At 37.9% G+C, this 17,802-nt stretch overlaps 1 protein-coding gene across 5 annotated transcripts in view; it reads right to left on the reverse strand.

Annotated features, from left to right (window-relative positions):
• Positions 1-4,232: 4,232 nt before the first annotated feature.
• The window catches only part of PTPN12 (protein tyrosine phosphatase non-receptor type 12), an 83,485-nt gene continuing 69,915 nt past the window's right edge, over positions 4,233-17,802 (reverse strand). For 4 of the 5 annotated variants that reach the window (XM_069801740.1, XM_069801743.1, XM_069801741.1 and 1 more), the window contains 6 exons: positions 13,177-14,141; positions 9,732-9,809; positions 8,338-8,426; positions 7,313-7,343; positions 6,154-6,270; positions 4,233-5,537 (listed from right to left, as the gene is read on the reverse strand). In XM_069801740.1, the coding sequence (XP_069657841.1) occupies positions 5,476-5,537; positions 6,154-6,270; positions 7,313-7,343; positions 8,338-8,426; positions 9,732-9,809; positions 13,177-14,141 (1,342 nt within the window). In that variant the 3' untranslated portion in view covers positions 4,233-5,475. The remainder of the gene's footprint in view (positions 5,538-6,153; positions 6,271-7,312; positions 7,344-8,337; positions 8,427-9,731; positions 9,810-13,176; positions 14,142-17,802) is intronic. The other variant, XM_069801739.1, reaches the window with a different exon arrangement.

Below are 17,802 nucleotides of genomic sequence, written 5' to 3' on the forward strand. Positions count from 1 at the left end.
TGCAAAGTAAGAGACTTGAATAGAAGAAACCACTTGCACTTATAAATTTGGTCCATTTTCACCCATCATATCAGGTATTACATCTGCCTAAATAAGAGTGACTAACCTGGCCACAGAGACACAATACCAAATGGCTAAAAGGAAGAGAAGACACAAATGCAGATGCAAGATTTAGTCAAAATAAAATTTGGTGCAGCAAAATACCAAACAACTAAAATCCAAGACAACTACTGGAAAAAAGGCACTCCGCTCATGGTAGTTGGAAAAGAAATGAATTAGAGGAAAATGCTGAGTGAAGAGAGAAGGTGGGAGGAAAAGAGCTGTAAGCATGCATGGAAGAACCAGCACCAGAGCAGGTGCTCACGTTACCAACCTCTTGGACAAGATGACAGGGCTACTTTGCTTCATAAGCTCCTGTTAACAAGGTCAGTAAATCAGGTTAGTATTCCATCAGGCACCGTACACTTAAGAGGTATGATAGTTACCAGTTCAGTCTATTGACCTGCAAATATTCCTATTATGGGAGAGGAAGAAGAAAATACTTTCAGTTAAATATATCAACATAAATGGACAGTTACTCAATTAGACAAATTCAGCCTGACTGCAACAAAATCCGGTTATAGCTGTGCATGTATTTTTGCCTAAAAGATACTGGTTTGCCTCTGGGTAATATTCACAATGGAAATATTCTATGTTAAAGCTTGAGTTCATGAGTTTCAAGTAACTAGCTCTATTATAAAGCCAGTTGTATTCATAACTACTTACTGTGACTTGTTCAAACTTCTTTTTTTAAGGTTAAAATTGATCTTTAGTACACCTTGTGTTCTCTCCTGAACACACCTCGCAGGCAGCAGTCTTGGCTTTCTGTCCTTCCCACTCAGAAGCATCATCCAACTACTCTGACTAGATCTCAGAGATACTCTTCTTCCTTTTCCACCCTTACTACTGCTCCCACTGCCTTTGCAACACATAAACCCTTTCACTCCAGTGGTCTGAAAGCCAGCAAGTCAGTTACTAAACTCAAATTACATTTTCAAATTTCTTTATTCTTCTATTCCCCTGCTGTTAGTACAAATCAGCACAAACAAAAATAACAAAAAAAGCCTTTATGTCTGGGTCATTATACCTTAGGATATCCTTGCCAGTGTTTGCAAACTTTTCTTAACCCAGCTGAACTGCCAAATAAGACTGGGAGAAACACGGTCTTGTTTGCAGTGTGGTTTGTGTGGTCCAAGGCTTATCACCTCCTTAACACTGACAATCCATTCCCTCCTTCCAGCCAGGAAGTCTAAGGCTTAGCTCTCATTTCTTCTGTGATCTAGCAGTAGAAGGAATATTTTCAGACTGCAAATCATAATAACAAAAAAGCAATTTTTATATTGTTTTTTCCCTGGATCTTCATGATCTTCACTTTTTACCAGCTTATTCCCTTGCTTCAACAATCATAATTGTTCTTGCCAATTGTCATCAAAACATCTTAACCATCTTACATTAAGCTGATATGTTAATCAAGAGTTGAATAAGTTACACATGGCTACAGTTGGATTGTGGGTGGTCTGTCTGGCACAAGGCCAGATAGTCTCAGAAGTGTCCAGGCTACACAGAGCTTCCCTAATCTCAATCCTGCCTCACAACCATCTTCCTTACCACCACCTCCTCAATCCTCAGGTATACCAAAGAGCAGCTGCTCTAAGATACAGTCATTGCCCAGCTCCTTCTTCGGAGCCCAAAGCTTCTGCTCAACTTTGATGAAAGTGGCTTTAATTGCTGTACAACTCTCCTTCCACATCCACAAGATAACACGAGGAGCCACTTGTCACCAGCAGTACAGTATTACCAAGTATGTGAAAAGCACAATGATATAGATGAGGTACATTATTGTGCTAAACGACCTTGAAATAAACCAGCAGTGGTAACACTACTCCATTAAAAACATGGAATTTGTACTTACTATATATGAAAGCATAAGTTGCCACTTCATACCAAGTGCTATGTGGCACAGTGGGAATTACAACCTGAAACACAGTTTAATCCTCAAATGCAAATATATGTGTTCAGTTGTCAGATAGTAAAACAACTGTTTAAAGACAGTATGATCTACAGCTAAAAGCAACTACTCCAGCAGCCCAGTCACTGTGTCACACTTGATCTGCAGTCATGCTTGTAGAAATTTGTCTCCAAAGAAATCCAATCCGAGATTTCAATATACAAAACCCCAGAGGTAATTCTTTGAGATTTTTCATTGTTCTGCACAGTTCCCAAGTTAGAAACTTCTTTAAGGAAAACTACATGTAAATGCAGCAGGCTTTCCTAACAGATAAGTAAGAAATAAAAATGCTCAAGTAAAGCTCTGATTACTAAGAAGTAGAAAGCTACTTGCCAAATCAATACAAAACCTAAAATATGCTGCATAATAGAGATGAGCAATGATATTAGTAGAGGTCAGCTTTCTTCTGAGACTTGAGAATTTACATTTCTAAAACATGGAAAACTCATTCTTCTCTTGATGTGATAATTTACTGCATGATGTGTTCAATATTCATACATGTAGAAAATTTAATAAATGGAATATTAGAAAATATTAGAAAAATACTAAAGGAACAAGTCAACGCAGTGGTTATTAAGAAGAACAGCTGGGTTGAGTAGTGTTACTGGTTCTTTGCTACACAGATCAAGTCAACTGTATGCCTGATAAAAGCTTTAGAGACTGAAGTTGAAGACTGCTTTTGGAAAAAACAACATGGAAGACTGGAGCTAAACGAAAGGAAAGATTATTCTGTGATTGATTTCAATACATGTATTAAGTGACTTGGTCTAGATCTGTATTCAGTGATAACTTGCAAACTAATGTAATATTCTAAACCCCTTTAAATTAAATTTCAAATAAACCACAGCAAAGAAGGGTCTTGTTTTTTGAAGAAGCTGTTAAGACTGGATAACCTTTCGAAGTTACAATGTGAAACTATCCAGCATACAGCACCCAACCCTGTGCTTATCGCTGTACCACCTACAAGGGTGGATACAGAAAGTAATGACATTGGGCAGGTTTTGCCTTGCACTTAAATCTGTAAGTTTACCTGAAATGAACTAGGTGAAAATATAAATCTCATACGAATGTAAGCAGGCAACAGTGAGTTTTAAAACAGGTCTGTCAAAGGATACAAAAATCCATACAGGACAATCGCAGTTTCGTGTTGCTAAAGCAAAGAAAGGCTGAGAACTTTCCGTGATGAACTCAGCCTGGAATATGATCCAAATCCATGCAAATCTAAGGGAAAAAATATGAACCTGGATGCACTTTAATTAAACATTACCAGATGGCCTGTATATAGTGCACAAATTTTTGTCAGCCCTTGTTCTAACTGAAATTCAAACATGGAAAGCAGAAAATCTACAATCCCCACAGTTCTGTATTTTCTTGGTAGAGAAATATGGAAATGATCCTTAAGAAGTACATCCAAAACATATTTGGAAATTTTCTTACTTAACAGTTGTTTCAAAAAGTTACAATGATTTGGACTGTCCAGTGGTGATGACAGCCCATCATGCATTACAAAACCACAGGAGATCCATAAATGGGGAAGTCTAAGCTAATCATCTCCAATGCAGGGAAGGGGAACAAAGTTCAGGCCAACTTTATTCTGCCAACTGCAAGACATTCCAGCTGTCTGAACTGTTTGCAAAGCAGAAATCTAGTTGATATAGGTTATCCCAAATGACATAAATCATCGAAGTATTTATTTTTAAATGAATAATTGCAAAACTATATCCATGGGAAGTTTTTATAGTGCCTACAGTTCTTTGAAAGAGCTCTCCAGCTAGGCAGTCTGTCATGAGTACCAAATGCATCGTGATTAATCCACAGTCAAAGACAGTAATTGCAAGTTATGTACCTCTTGGAAGTTATAATAGGGCTGCTATCTGGGCATTAGCTTTCTTTTAGCAGAGAGGCCCTAAAGGTACAAGTAGCAAACTGGATGTAATGTTTCCATGGCTAAAGATCAGATTAATAGTTTCACTACCTAAAATAATTGGTTTTTTCCTCTAAATATTCTTCTTCACTTCTCCAGCATCATTGCTAGCCAGAACTTTTAAAGTAGTTTCTAAAAATAAAATCCTGAGGTTCACTATTTTGTTCACGTACGAGATCTATAAGCTAAGCCAGACTGTCATCCTTCACTCTATTTTGCTTCTGAATACAGATTTTTTCCTAAGAGTAAAAACACCCATAGTGAGATTTTGACTTTCTTTAATTTAAAGATTGTATTACAGAAAAGTTTAAGTAAGGAATCCTTATAAGGATTAACTCTTGACATAATATATTGCCAAGATACAGTGTAGCTGCAAGGGCTCTATGTGAACCTTCATATAAGTTGCTTTCTTACATACACAGTCGCTGAACAACAAAAATGGTATTTACCATTTGTAAGAGAAGATAGTGGTATTTAAACAGTCCTTTTACCAGTGTGTTCTGGTTTTCCCAAATTAGAAACACGCCATATTAAAACCGTAAAATCCTATTATACAGAAAGTTGATAGAGATGAATTTTCTAAAGATTGCAACTGATGAAACATTAAAATGAAAACTAAGGAGTGTTGATTATGTAGAATGGTTTCTCTTTTACTGGCAGGTCAAATATACTAGAAACGTACAAATATTTTTTATAATCTAATTCCAGATGAACTCAAAACACTGAAGTAACATACACAGGCTAAGAGAATTCAATACTGTTTCAAGGCACTTACTGAATCTCCATGACTAGATGAAAACCAGAACAAATTAGGTCTGACAATTAAACAGTATATAATATAAAAATAACCTTTTGCTTACAATTTACAAAATGTATTACAATCTTTATCTCTGCTAACCTGCAATTCTGGCTGTCTGTGTCCAGCAATTTTTGTAAAAAACCCCAGAAACTATTTTCTAAAACTTCAGGGCAAATAATTTACAAATAAGGTACACAAAAATTTAGATCATGCAGAGATTTCTTACATCTTCTGTTAATATTTTATGATTGCAACTTTATCAAATTATATACTTACTTGCCCTGTACATATACAAAATAATGCATACATGGTAATCAAACGTTAGCAAAAAGTAGTCCATAAACACAATCTGTCAAAAGTATTACTATATTAACATATGTCTACAAGCAGCGTGTAACAGGGTTAAAAGACGTTAAGGCAATAATACTTGAAGTTACAAAATAAATCATATGTAATACTTTCTCCTAAGTGTAATAAGGCAGGTAGATGGCCCCAGCAAAAAGTTGTAATACTGGAATCCACTGTTGTGAACAATGTTTAAAGTTTTGCATGGGATGTACTGTAAGAGTGTACCATTTGGTAGTTAGATCTACACTGCTCTGTGTTAGTTGCCTCCCAGAAAAGTGGAATACTATTTTTCTAGTTCTCAGTGGCACTTGAGTTTTCCAGTATAATTTATTGATAGTATGTCCATTGGTTCTTGGATCATGTCCATTCTGAAGGTGGCTCTCTTGGTCCTCTGGGCTTTCCACAGCGGTTACCAAAACCTAAGGAAAGAAATGTTTTTAATAATTCTGTCCACTCGGACAACGCAGTCTCACAAATGTTGGCAGCAGTCAGAAGGATCAGTGTAAGATATGCTCCAGCTCTTATGCAAGAGGTTTATTCTCAGGGCTAGAAAAATGACTTTATAGTATTAGGAACTCTAAAAGGACTATGGCCCCAGGAAATACAAATTCTTCATGTTTGTATCTAATTACAGTTCATTATTTAAACCTCACTTGGAAAGTACTTTTCAGTAAATACAGTATTACATACAGCCTTTGTGATCATTTATTGACTTTTTTTCCTTCTCTGCATACCAAAGCAGTTTTCTTGGGTATTATTTCTGAAAGTTTTCAGAGCTCTACAAAAATCATATCCCATTTGAATAATTCCGTATTTCATACGCCCTAAAAAAACAAAGTGAAGAATGACTGAATCTCTCATTCTGGGAAAAATCTCTTTCAGCAATGCTGAAGAGGCAAGGCAGGCTTATTTGGCTGGGTTCTGCACCTCAGCAAGTTGGAGGGAGATAGTAGTAGCAGCTATCCAAACTAGTACTGCTAATGAATCTTCTGTTTAAATCATCTAGTCATTATGTTTTGAATTAACTGTAATTACCAATATCTGTTACTTCTGCAGGCAATTCTGAAATTTGACCTCTTGTATCAGTGGAACCAGAAAAAGAAATCTGAGGTAAAATGTCAGTTGGTGTTTTGTTGCTTCTTTCAGGGCGATCTGGAAAACACACACACACACCCCTTACTGTAACATTCATTTAGTCAGCACTGTGTGAATGCTATTTTTAAGTAAAGCTCAGTCCAGATCACAACTTGCATCAAATATTATTTTAAAAAATAAAGATTTAACAGCCAATTTCTCATATTTTAAAAAACATACTTCAAAATTGTTTATGAAGCAGATATTCAATGACAGTGACACATTTCTGTTCGCCAGATATGGATTATTTTTTTAAAAGTTTGTATGGATATTTAAAATCCCATCTAGCACCTTTTTATAGCAAGAGCTCACAGTACGGTTTAATACATCAATATAAATGCATCTGTTCATGTTCTTTCTAAACTAAAGGTGCTTAAGAAGACATGATAGGTAACTCTGTGTTGCATTACTTGTATAACCACCCTATGAGCAAATCTGTAATATTTCTGAAAAAATAATTTATTTTAAAAAATCTACACGTAGGTCCAAATGGACTGTCCAAGACCATTCAAGCATAAGCAGAAGGTACATGGCAGACATAAGCTTACAGCTGAAGCAGCTTGCTGCAAAGTTAAACATCAGCTGATAGCCTACACTTCTTACTGAAGCCTTTTCAGAAGATCAAAAATAAAACACTGGTAAATATGCAACATACATACATATATATATACACACACATCACTGCTGAATTTATTTCAGGTTTACTCCTGTCTTTATGAAGTTAAAGAAATTAATTCACCAACTTTTACAATTTCTATTGCAATAACATGGGAAGGTTCTAACTAAGCTGAAAAAAAGTTATCCTTATAATATCCATTTAAATTTTGTCTTTTTGGTCTTCATTATTTTAGCACACCCAAAATTTAACATAAATTTCTAAATTAGACTTGTAACTTACTTCCTCAGAAAACCTTAGAAGCTTTAAAAACAGAAGGCCTTCCAGAAATACCAGTGTTTTGACAATATACTTAGATATCTTCAGAGCAAAAGCCAAGTTCAGGAAATTTTTTGTTCAGTAGGAAAAATGTATTTTTAAAAAGAAATAATTTCCATCACTTACCAGGTAGTATAGGTGAAGTTGTTTTCAAACCCTGTTAATAAGAAATATTTAAAATAATTCTATAAAATGCTTCCAAAATACTAAAAGAACACCAAAAATTTAAGATGATGAAAACTTCTTAAAAAAATATACATAATCAGTGGAAATATCTACTTGCTTCTGCATTTCTGACCTGCTATAACACGACAAAACATGTTACAGTAGTTAATAAAGAATTTACTATCAGAACCTTACTTAATATTTAATAAAAAGTTAAAGTAGCCACATTACAAATTATTTGCAAAATTAGGTAGGTTAGTTCTCATGCTAAATTTACAGTCCCTGAAAATTCACATCTATCATTTTCGTCACATTTTTAAGTGGTGCGTAAAGGTGGCTGTAAAGTATATTGGGGATGCACAAAAAAAAGGCATGAATGTAAAGAGGATTTATATGTTTTTGAAGTTTTGCCAGCTGTTTACACTGGATGACTTTAAGCAACTAGTAGACTGATGTGAAAAGTGCAATCTGATGGGCAGAAAAGGGTTTAAAATAAATATGGATATAAGGAAAAATTTTATCAAGCAGTTAAACAGGCTGCCCACAGAGAATATGAAGTCTCCATCTCTGGAGGTTTTCAAGACCCAACTGGATAAAGCCCTGAGCAGCCTGGTCCGAGTCCCTGCATGAAGCAGCAGGTTAGACTAAGAGACCACAATTCTCCTCCAGCTTGAATTAGCCTATGATCAATTAAGGGCAGAGAGCAAGCTCCATAAAAGCAGCATATTTACACACTTAAAGCCATAATTTAAGGTATATTAAGGATGACTTTTAAAAGTATTGCTGAACTTAGAAAATCAGACAGTTTTCTGGGAAAGAAAACATGCTCTTAACACATCAGTTCAGCAGCTCAGGGAGAAGAAAAACTGGCCAGTTGTAGATGATCAACAGCTGTAACTTTTCACAAGTATGTATTTTGGTTTTTGTTGTAGCTTCCAAGTGAACTAGAAATGACTGATTAGTACAGACTTGTCTCCTATACTTACTATAGAGACTGTTTGTTCAGGGAGATGTTGATCACGCAATATGCTCCACTCAGACTGTGCGATCATAACTGGCTTCTGCAAGGGTGTGCCTAGGAAAAATTAAATCAAACTCAACATTCTTGAGTTCTCTCCATGATGAGGCATTAGAACACAGCATTAGAAATGTGCTATAAAGGAACTTTTTTTTAAATTAAATGCTTGTAAAAACATGAATCTCTCTTTACATGAAGAGCTTTCAAGGTAAGGGAAAACACAACATAATTCAAGACACAAGACTGCAGTGTTTGTATTGTGGATGTTCCTTTCCTTCATTTGGGCGTTCCTAATCAATAGGAAAACTAGCTTCTTTTTCAATGATGTTTTAAAAATTTTGTTACCCCAGCTGTGCAGTAATAGTAGATCTGAAAAAGACTTACTAAGTAAAGAAAACACACAAGTTAGGACAGACATATCTGTCCTTTACTGACACCATGCAAAAACACAATCAAAATTGAAGTGTTTTTTAGTGATTCCAGCCCCAAAAAATTTTTAATTTTTTTATTTAAAGAAAAAAATTTGTTTCTTGTGTACTTGCAGAAAAGCAGCAAGTCCACAGTATCCAAAGAAAGGATCACTTTGACTCTGAACTACCTATGCTTATGATACTCAACGGACATATTTACAAAACTTCAGTGTTTTTATGCTGAAAATATCTGTATTAACTACTTTGGCCAAAAATTTTTCAGTTTCATAAAGTGACACTAAACCCTCAGTAAATAACTAGGCTTTTTGGAAGATACCAAACATCAACCTAATTTATCACTTCAATTAATCTTTTTTTTGTATTCTGCCATTCCTAGCTTGAGGAATGAAATATGAAGATATAAGCACATCATTTGTGTCAGTTTTCTCTTTCAGTTATCGGATACAGGCAAAGAGTAAACTATGTTAAACTTAAATAAACTGGGCTTGTTCATTAGATGCAGTGCAGTATGAAATGTCATCTTCTTTGCCCAAGAAAGGAGAATCAGATAAGCACTGTTCATGTGTTCTCCCAGGCCCTACCTGGGAGCAGCAGGAAACTAAAATAGCTGGGGAATCCCCTAACTGTACTGCATTTCCCCACTGTATCTCATCTCCATACCCTTCAGATTGAAAACCAGCTCCACTGAAAACAATATACTTAAATACCATGTAACAGCATGCTTAGTCAGAAAATGAGAAATAATTTGACTGTGTTCAAGGGCTTGTGAAAGTTAAACCTCAAAATAAGCCATTACACATGCTAGATTTCATTCCATTTTACAATTTGCTCCAACACTTTAAGATTAACCAAAAAGCAGGTGCATTCAAATATAATACTGAAATGTGTTTCACATTTTATCCCCAATTATCACAAAACATTAAGAACTCACTCTGTTCACTTGCTAATACAAATGATTCTGGTGTTCTTTCTGGGAGCGGGGGAGAGGAATCTTCACTAGTATCAGCATCTAAATCAAATACAACATTTAGATAAGTTAAAACATATTTAAATTTTCCTCCTACATTTTTAGAAGTTGATCTCTTGATATGGGAGATCATCCTAAACTTGGTATTAAATTTAAAGCAAAAGGAAATTTTGCTCTAAATATAAAACATTTTGGTTTACCATACTAACGTCTTGGAAGCAACTTCATGCTAACAATGCTACCTTCACATTAAGGGGGTAGGATCAGTTTGCGTGTTATGAGAGAAAAAAAGTAAAATACATTTTCAGTCTGAATAATTTGGAGGAAAAAAGCCCTCAGCAACTCCAATGAATACATTTTCTTCATTTTTTCAGAAACAAAAGATAAGCAGAATTAACAGTCTACACTGGAATGGTACCACTTGCTTGTTGAACAAGTAACTTGCCAGTAACTGTAACCATAGTAGTTACTGTAATTTAATTGCAGTTCAATTACATGTCTATTTGCAGCCACTGCAAGTGAGTTAAGCTCATTACAACACATTGACTTCTTGAACTCTTCTACAGATACCAGTAACTACACAGTTGGTGCCTACTAGCTGCACCACTGATGAATCTCCCTAACTATGGTAAGAAGCATGTTGCAAATAGTATGAGCTCTTCAGCTGTGCTGAAGACAGTAATTTACTGCTGATGAGCAGTGATTTTTGTCTTTTCTTAAGTGGCTCTAACCATACTTCCAAAGTCAATACAGCACAGCTAGATTGCATGGTGCAAGGACATTAAGCAACACTGCTTTTCAGGACTGCGTTGTGACAGTAAGTTCTAGGAAGCTCCACATTAACCACTTCTCTAAAGCCCCAAATCTCAGTTTTGCTTCCCAAGTCCATCTCAGGGCCCACCCAGGCTGGCTCGCACACCACTGATATAAACTAGTTAAAACAGTCTAGCACAAGGTTTACTAGCCAGAAGGGTAAATAAGAGCCAGAGGAGATGGATACGGTCGGTGCCAGTGGCACATCCTGTCCTCAGTCTGTTCCCTCTCGCCTCTCAGGAGTGTACTAACACAAGCTGTTCTGGCAGCAAAAGCCCCACTCCAGCCTGCTGAGGAACTTGGAGTAGAAATTAAAGGTTTAAAACAATTCAAAGTAGCTGCTGCCATAAGAAGTCTCATCTGACAACTGTATTCTACACAGGATTCATAAAAAGATGAAAACACATTTTTCAACTACTGAAGACATGAAGTTTGCTCTGCCAACATGCCAGCAGCAGGAACAGGAACTCCATCCCATTTTACAAGCCAAACATGTTCAAAGTGACTTCTCTGACATCGGCTCCATCTCAAGTTTACTATACAGCATAAGAAAACCTTCATTTATTGAAATAGTCTCTACAAAAATCAGCAAATAAAGTCACTATAGAGTATGCACTAACTGAAAATGAGTTTTGGGGTTTGTTTTGTTGTTGTTGTTGTTGTGGGGTTGTTGTTGCTGTTTGGGTTTTTTTCTAGCCTCAGGGCACAACTACTTTTCACTTCATTTGAACTAAAAAGAGGATTTAATTACGCGGTAAGACTATGCACACCCAAGTTATGGTTAAGCAGCTAGGGTGCTGGTACATTCACCGGCAAGCTTCATTGATAATTGTACCCAAATCCCCAGCTTCAAACAGAAGAGTCCTGAACAAGTATGAAAATTAAAAAAACACTGCAAAACATGGTTTAGGATCACTGGTGCAAAGCAATCTAACCCTATATTCTTGAGTTCAAGGTAGATTACAAGACCTGCAACCTGAATATAAAATGGGAAGTGCTCACTATCATACAAAAGAGACCACATACACCCTCGATAACAAGAGATAAATTATAAAAAACTAATATAAAAATTTTAAGCCATTCCTGTGAAATCAGCAACACACCAGCACCACAAAGGCTGTACTGTTATTTCAGGATTTCCTGATATACAGTTACACGAAACAAATTCTTGAGTGACATTTCTCCCATTTCTTTATTGTATTATGATATATCACGTATTTTATTTGCATGTTCTTACAGCAGCTACATAAAAGAGATGTGAAGAAAGGTAATGATTTTTAAACAGTGATAAACAATGATTGCCCTGGGAAAGAAGGAAAAAAGCCTGGCTAAAGGCAGTGTTGGAAAAATACTATAGCAGGCAAATCTACCAAAAACAAATCCAAGGAGGACTGCTTGGTATAAATGTTGAGTAACTATGACATAAAGGGCTTTGCTATGCAAAGCATTTTTAAAGTGTCGCAGCATTAAAAACACACACATATGTGCAAGTATTGTTTTGTGCATATATATAACACAACAAAATCTACAGAAACGTTTTTAAAGCTGCAAAATAGTTCACATTTCTGAATATATGACTTTTGGTGACAACTTAGTTCATAAAGCAAGTACTTTCAATTCAGCTGGTTCTGCATCTTGCATCATACACTGAGCACCATTTCACCTCAGAAAGTCATGTAGTCTGCAGAGGCTCCTGAAGCAAGGCCATCACTGTAAGGAGCTCCTAGCACAGGAGTCTGACCCAAAGACAAAACTCATGTTCTCCTTTCAGCTCCACAACCTTACTATGTGTTTCGTTGGACTTTGCACAGGCAGTTACCAAGGCCTAATTTGTTCTTCCCATCTATGTCCTCCATCTGATCTAAGTGCACCAGCCTGATTGAAATCTGAATCTGCACATTTTAGGACCCTTTTGCCTTCAATAAATGATGTTGTAACTTTTTGCAGAAGCAGTCTTACAAACTTTCCTGATGCTCAAAGAATTCCAAAAAGCAATAAAAGATTAAAAGCGATCGAATAATTTTCAAAGCACTACTAAAGCAGAACTGAGATTTTTAGATGAACAGCAATATTATTTTGTCTCCCCCAGCCATGTACAGAAAAAAAGGAAAGCAGGGCTAAATATTTACAATGCTATTAAAATGAAGGAGCAACTTCAAAGACTGATACAGTGAAAGAGGTTACATCTACATTTTTACCATCAACCAGTAAGCATGAATTTGATGTGTGTTTGGACAAGCCTGTTTAAAATACTTTGACTACCCAAAACTGCCATTATTATAGACACTTCCATGAAACCGGACATGGAGAAGAAAATACGCCAACCAATAACACAGAAACCTGCAATTAAGAATGCATTCATACCTCACAATAAAGCTTTTGAAGCAGCTTATCAAGGTTTGTAGTACCTTGTAACAGACATAGCTCACATGCAAACCAAAAACTGGGAGGAAAAGAGTTACAGCCTTTCTGAAGCTGCCATACTGCACTATTTAAATTTACATTTAGAAAATTGCACTGTAAAGAAATTTGTTGTCCAACTCTACACATGCAATCAGGTTAAAGAGTAGCACTTGTGAACCACAATGAAACCTACCTTTGCCATCTTCAGAACATGTTACAGCTGTTAAGTCTTGCCTAGCAATAGACATTGGCAATACTTTTCTGGCAGAAATGTTTTCAGTATTCGTGGCAGCAGAAACTGTGGCACTTGCGGTTGAAACATTAGATGCGCTTTTGCTCATGGCTCCATCAAAGTTCATCTCATCTGTGTCAGAATCATCTGAATGAAGAGGATTAGTAAAACAGAGGGGTGCTCGAACAGAAATAGTAGTATGATCAACATTATCACTGGAAGGATGTTCAACTGTGGTGTTTGATACCAGAGACAGAGTTTTAACACCATGACATAAGATGTCTGAAGACATGTCTTCAGATACTGACGTACGCAGTGCATTTTCAGGCCCACGCAGTGACCACGTGGCATGTCCCTTTTCTGTCAGAGGCAGACGATCTGGTCTTGGTGGAGTATCAGAAACCTGCTGACTCTGCAAACTTTCCGGTGAAGTTATTAAGGCTGTGTTAGACTGTGGCACGCTGCAATCCATACATGAGTTTTGAGAAGCACCTACAAATGAATCCCCTGAAATCTGTTCCTGTGGCTTAAAGCTCTTATCAATTACACAGGATGACACAGGCTTCATTTTAATTGCATGTCCCCTGTTCAACAGGGAGTTCCCATCAAAGCTTCGTGGACCCTCCTGAAGAGGTACCTTCCTGATCTCAAAACTTAAGTTGCGCTCCAGCCTTTTCTCTGCACATTCACTGGGTTCATTCCTCCCTGAATGTTCTGTTGACTTATTATAATTCTCATTGAGGTCTGTTGAATGCTCTGACGAAACCATGTGCAAAACTGGCTTTGGATGGTATCTATCATTGTCCTGCCACACAGTAGTGACTGTTGGATAAGCTGATGGGGGAGATGGTGTTAAGATTGGCGGTACTGGCTGAGGCTCTGGAGGCTGCAAGATTTCTTCTTTAGCGTCTCCTTCTACAAGGCAACTGCAAAAAACCCAAAATAATTGTGTAAGTTGTCTGTATTTTGACAATATTTAAGACATCTATCCATCTCTCTCTGCGGTAGTAATGCTTTCATGCCAATATTGAACTCCAAGCAGCGTTTTCACTGCATCAGACAATAGTTATAAATTATGACTAACGGGGTAGGCAAGAATTAAGTCAACACACTCAAAACGTCTTTCCAAATATCACAGACACATGAATGCAGGCCACGACTAATCCTCATTGATAGTTCAAAGATTGCTCACATCCTTTCCCAGAAGCATTTTTTCAAAGACTCTGTAAGAAAGGCCCTCTTGTGGCAGGATTTCAGTACTTTTTTTTTTTGCTTGCTTCATTCTTAAGAGGTGGCTCAGAGGAACACAACATATGGAATTCAATTTTCAATAAAGCCAAGAAAAATTTCTTTCAGAAAAAAACTTGCAGCCTGCTTAATACCAAATACCTTCCTTTATTTTTATTTTTCTGCACATACCTAGGAGAATTTTATTTTTATATTTGTGTATTCAATAGTTCCTCCATAGTTGTAAGGCTGATGATCCAGACCAAATTTAGCTGACATGAGGTGCACACTATATAAAAACCATTCTCAGTAGAATATATGATCCACATTACACTGCATATTAGCGAGACCACAGCACTTATTATTACAGTTGTTGTGGTTTAACCCCAGCCGGCAACTAAGCACCACATAGCCGCTCAGTCTCTTCCCCTGCCAGCAGGATGGGGGCGGGGGGGAGGAGAACTGCAAGGGTAGAAGTGAGAAAACTCATGGGTTGAGATAAGAACAGTTTAATAATTGAAATAACAGTAACAACAATAACATTAATAATGTAACAAAAAAGAAAATAACCAAAAAAAAAGAGAAATAAAACCCAAGAAAGACAAGTGATGCAAACGAAAACAATTGCTCACCACCAACTGACCGATGCCCAGCCAGTCCCCGAGCAGTGGCCCCCAGCCAACCTTCCCCCTAGTTTTATTGCTGGGCATGATGTCATGTGGCCTGGAATGTCCCTTGGGCCAGTTGGGGTCAGCTGTCCCAGCTGTGTCCCCTCCCAGCTCCTCATGCACCCCCAGCCTACTCGCTGGTAGGGCACTATGAGGGGCAGAAAAGGCCTTGGCTCTTGTAAGCCCTGCTCAGCAATAACTAAAACACCCCTGCGTTATCAACACTGTTTTCAGCACAAATCCAACACATCACCCCATACTAGCTACTATGAAAAAAATTAACTCTACCCCAGCCAAAACCAGCACAACAGTTCTTCTTAAGCTACTTAAAAGGAGAAGCTCTTCAAGCATATGGTCAATTTACTTTCAGATTGATGCAGAATATTTGACTACAAACATTTTGCACAACTGATTAAGGTCTTGTCTACAAACAGGAATTAGACAATTTTATTCAGAGCCTTTAAAAATATTTTGTTTCATTATGTAAGACTAGTAACAGAGTAATAATGGAGGTACAAAACAAGTGTTTGACAAGAATAGAAATACAATTAAATATTTAAAAAAAATGATACTTTCAATTCAGGCAGATAAATCAAAGCACAACGGACTACGGTTTGCAAAGGAGTGCAATTTGGCCACATGCTTGAGCTGAAAAACCAGTTCATTTTATGTACAAAGCTCAGATCACTTCCTGCTGTTGGCAGAGATATCCTTCATGGGGAAGTAATAAACCCTCTATACAGGCCAGCACATGAAGTCCAAGATAGTGATACTTAAAAGACAGATGCTCCCATCCCCCCAGGTTAGGGAAACAGACAGTTCCCAGGGTTACAGAGTCTTTACTGACACATTCAGATGGTCCCAACACCAGAATAACCTTGAACAAGCAGAAGTCTGCCAAATCCTCATACACCTTTGGTTTTCTGGGATAATCTATGTCACGGGCACCATGAATCATCTAAATCCAGCTCTGCAGCAGGAGACTTGGAACCTTCCCCTGGAGATAAGGTTAGAGCAGGACATTATCCTCCCTTGAAAATTAAGTCACTGATAGATCTGAAGGACTGAATCTATTCAGAAGAGTGTTCACAGTACTCTTGTGACATAGACGTTTATTGGCAAATTAATTCAAGGCTACACACTGAAAGCCAGAAAGCAGAGGCTTCCAAAAAGGGAAAAACTCTTACTACCTGTGAGATGACAGACCACTGTGACAGTATCCTCCTGCTGCATTTGTGTAAAACCTGGGAGAACACAGCATACCTGGCATGTCTGGAAGAAGGTGTGCCAATAATAACTCTCACATTGTAAGGACCAGCAGGATGATATGCCCATTATATTCTCCAGGCCCATGCTTTCAGGCTATTTAAATGAAACTTCCATGATAGCAGTAGTAGTTAATCATACATTACTAACTCAGATGAAGAATGAGAATATATTTGCCATTTAGAGACAATTCTGTGGAGGAAAAAGAAATCTCATAATGAGCCATCAGCTACATAATGAAACAGCACCTTCACAGCTTATAGGTGAAGTCCAGCATACAAATACAGGTTGCCATTCAACTTGGAATAGTTAGATAGTGCTAGAAATGGATGCTTTCTATCTTGTTCCTACAAATCCTTCATGGAGGAAGCTCCGTCTGAAACCAAGAGTCTAACACAGGCCTAAAACATTTCAGCAACTGCAGGGGAGCTCCAAGAAATCTCAGCCAGATCATCACAGTCAGTCACACATGCAAGATGTAAGAAGTACAGATCAGAAGAGGCATGTTTTTCAAACCCTTTTTAATCAGACAACTACCTGGACAGAGAAAGGCTGTCACTACTGCCAAAACATTAACAAGACTTTTTAGAGCAATGGACAGACAAGACCAAAGAAAAGGCTTGCTATTAATATCACAGCTTATCTGACTATAAAGTGACTACATCAGTAGACAAGGGAAGAGCTACAGACATCATCTCTCTGGAGTTCTGTAAGGCCTTTGACACAGTCCCCCACAACACCCTTCTCTCTAAATTGGAGAGAGATGGATTTAATGGGTGGACTCTTTGGTGGATGAAGAATTGGTTGGATGGTCACATCCAGAGGGTAGTGGTCAACAGCTCAATGTCCAGATGGAAATCAGTGACAAGTGGTGTCCCTCAGGGGTCCATATTGGGACCAGTACTGTTTAATATCTTCATCAATGACATAGACAGGGGGGATCAAGTGCACCCACAGCAAGTTTGCAGATGACACCAAGCTGAACAGCACGATTGACACACCTGAGGGACAGGATGCCATCCAGAGGGACCTGGACAAGGTCAAGAAGTGGGCCCATGTGAAACTTATGGGTTCAACAAGGCCAAGTGCAAGGTCCTGCACCTGGTTTGGGACAGTCCCCAATACCAGGACAGACTGGGGATGAAGGGATTGAGAGCAGCCGTGTGGAGAAGGACTTGGGGGTACTGGTGGATGAAAAGATGGACATGACCTGGCAATGTGTGCTCACAGCCCAGAAAACCAACCGTATCCTGGGCTGCATCAAAAGAGGCATGGCCAGCAGGTCGAGGGAGGTGATTCTGCCCCTCTGCTCTGCTCTCGTGGAGTACTGTGTCCAGCTCTGTGGCCCCCCAACATAAGAAGGACATGGACCTGTTGGAGCAAGTCCGGAGGACGGCCACAAAAATGATCAGAGGGATGGAACACC

The sequence above is a fragment of the Haliaeetus albicilla genome, chromosome 14, assembly GCF_947461875.1.
Source record: "Haliaeetus albicilla chromosome 14, bHalAlb1.1, whole genome shotgun sequence".
In the NCBI taxonomy this organism is placed as follows: domain Eukaryota; kingdom Metazoa; phylum Chordata; class Aves; order Accipitriformes; family Accipitridae; genus Haliaeetus; species Haliaeetus albicilla.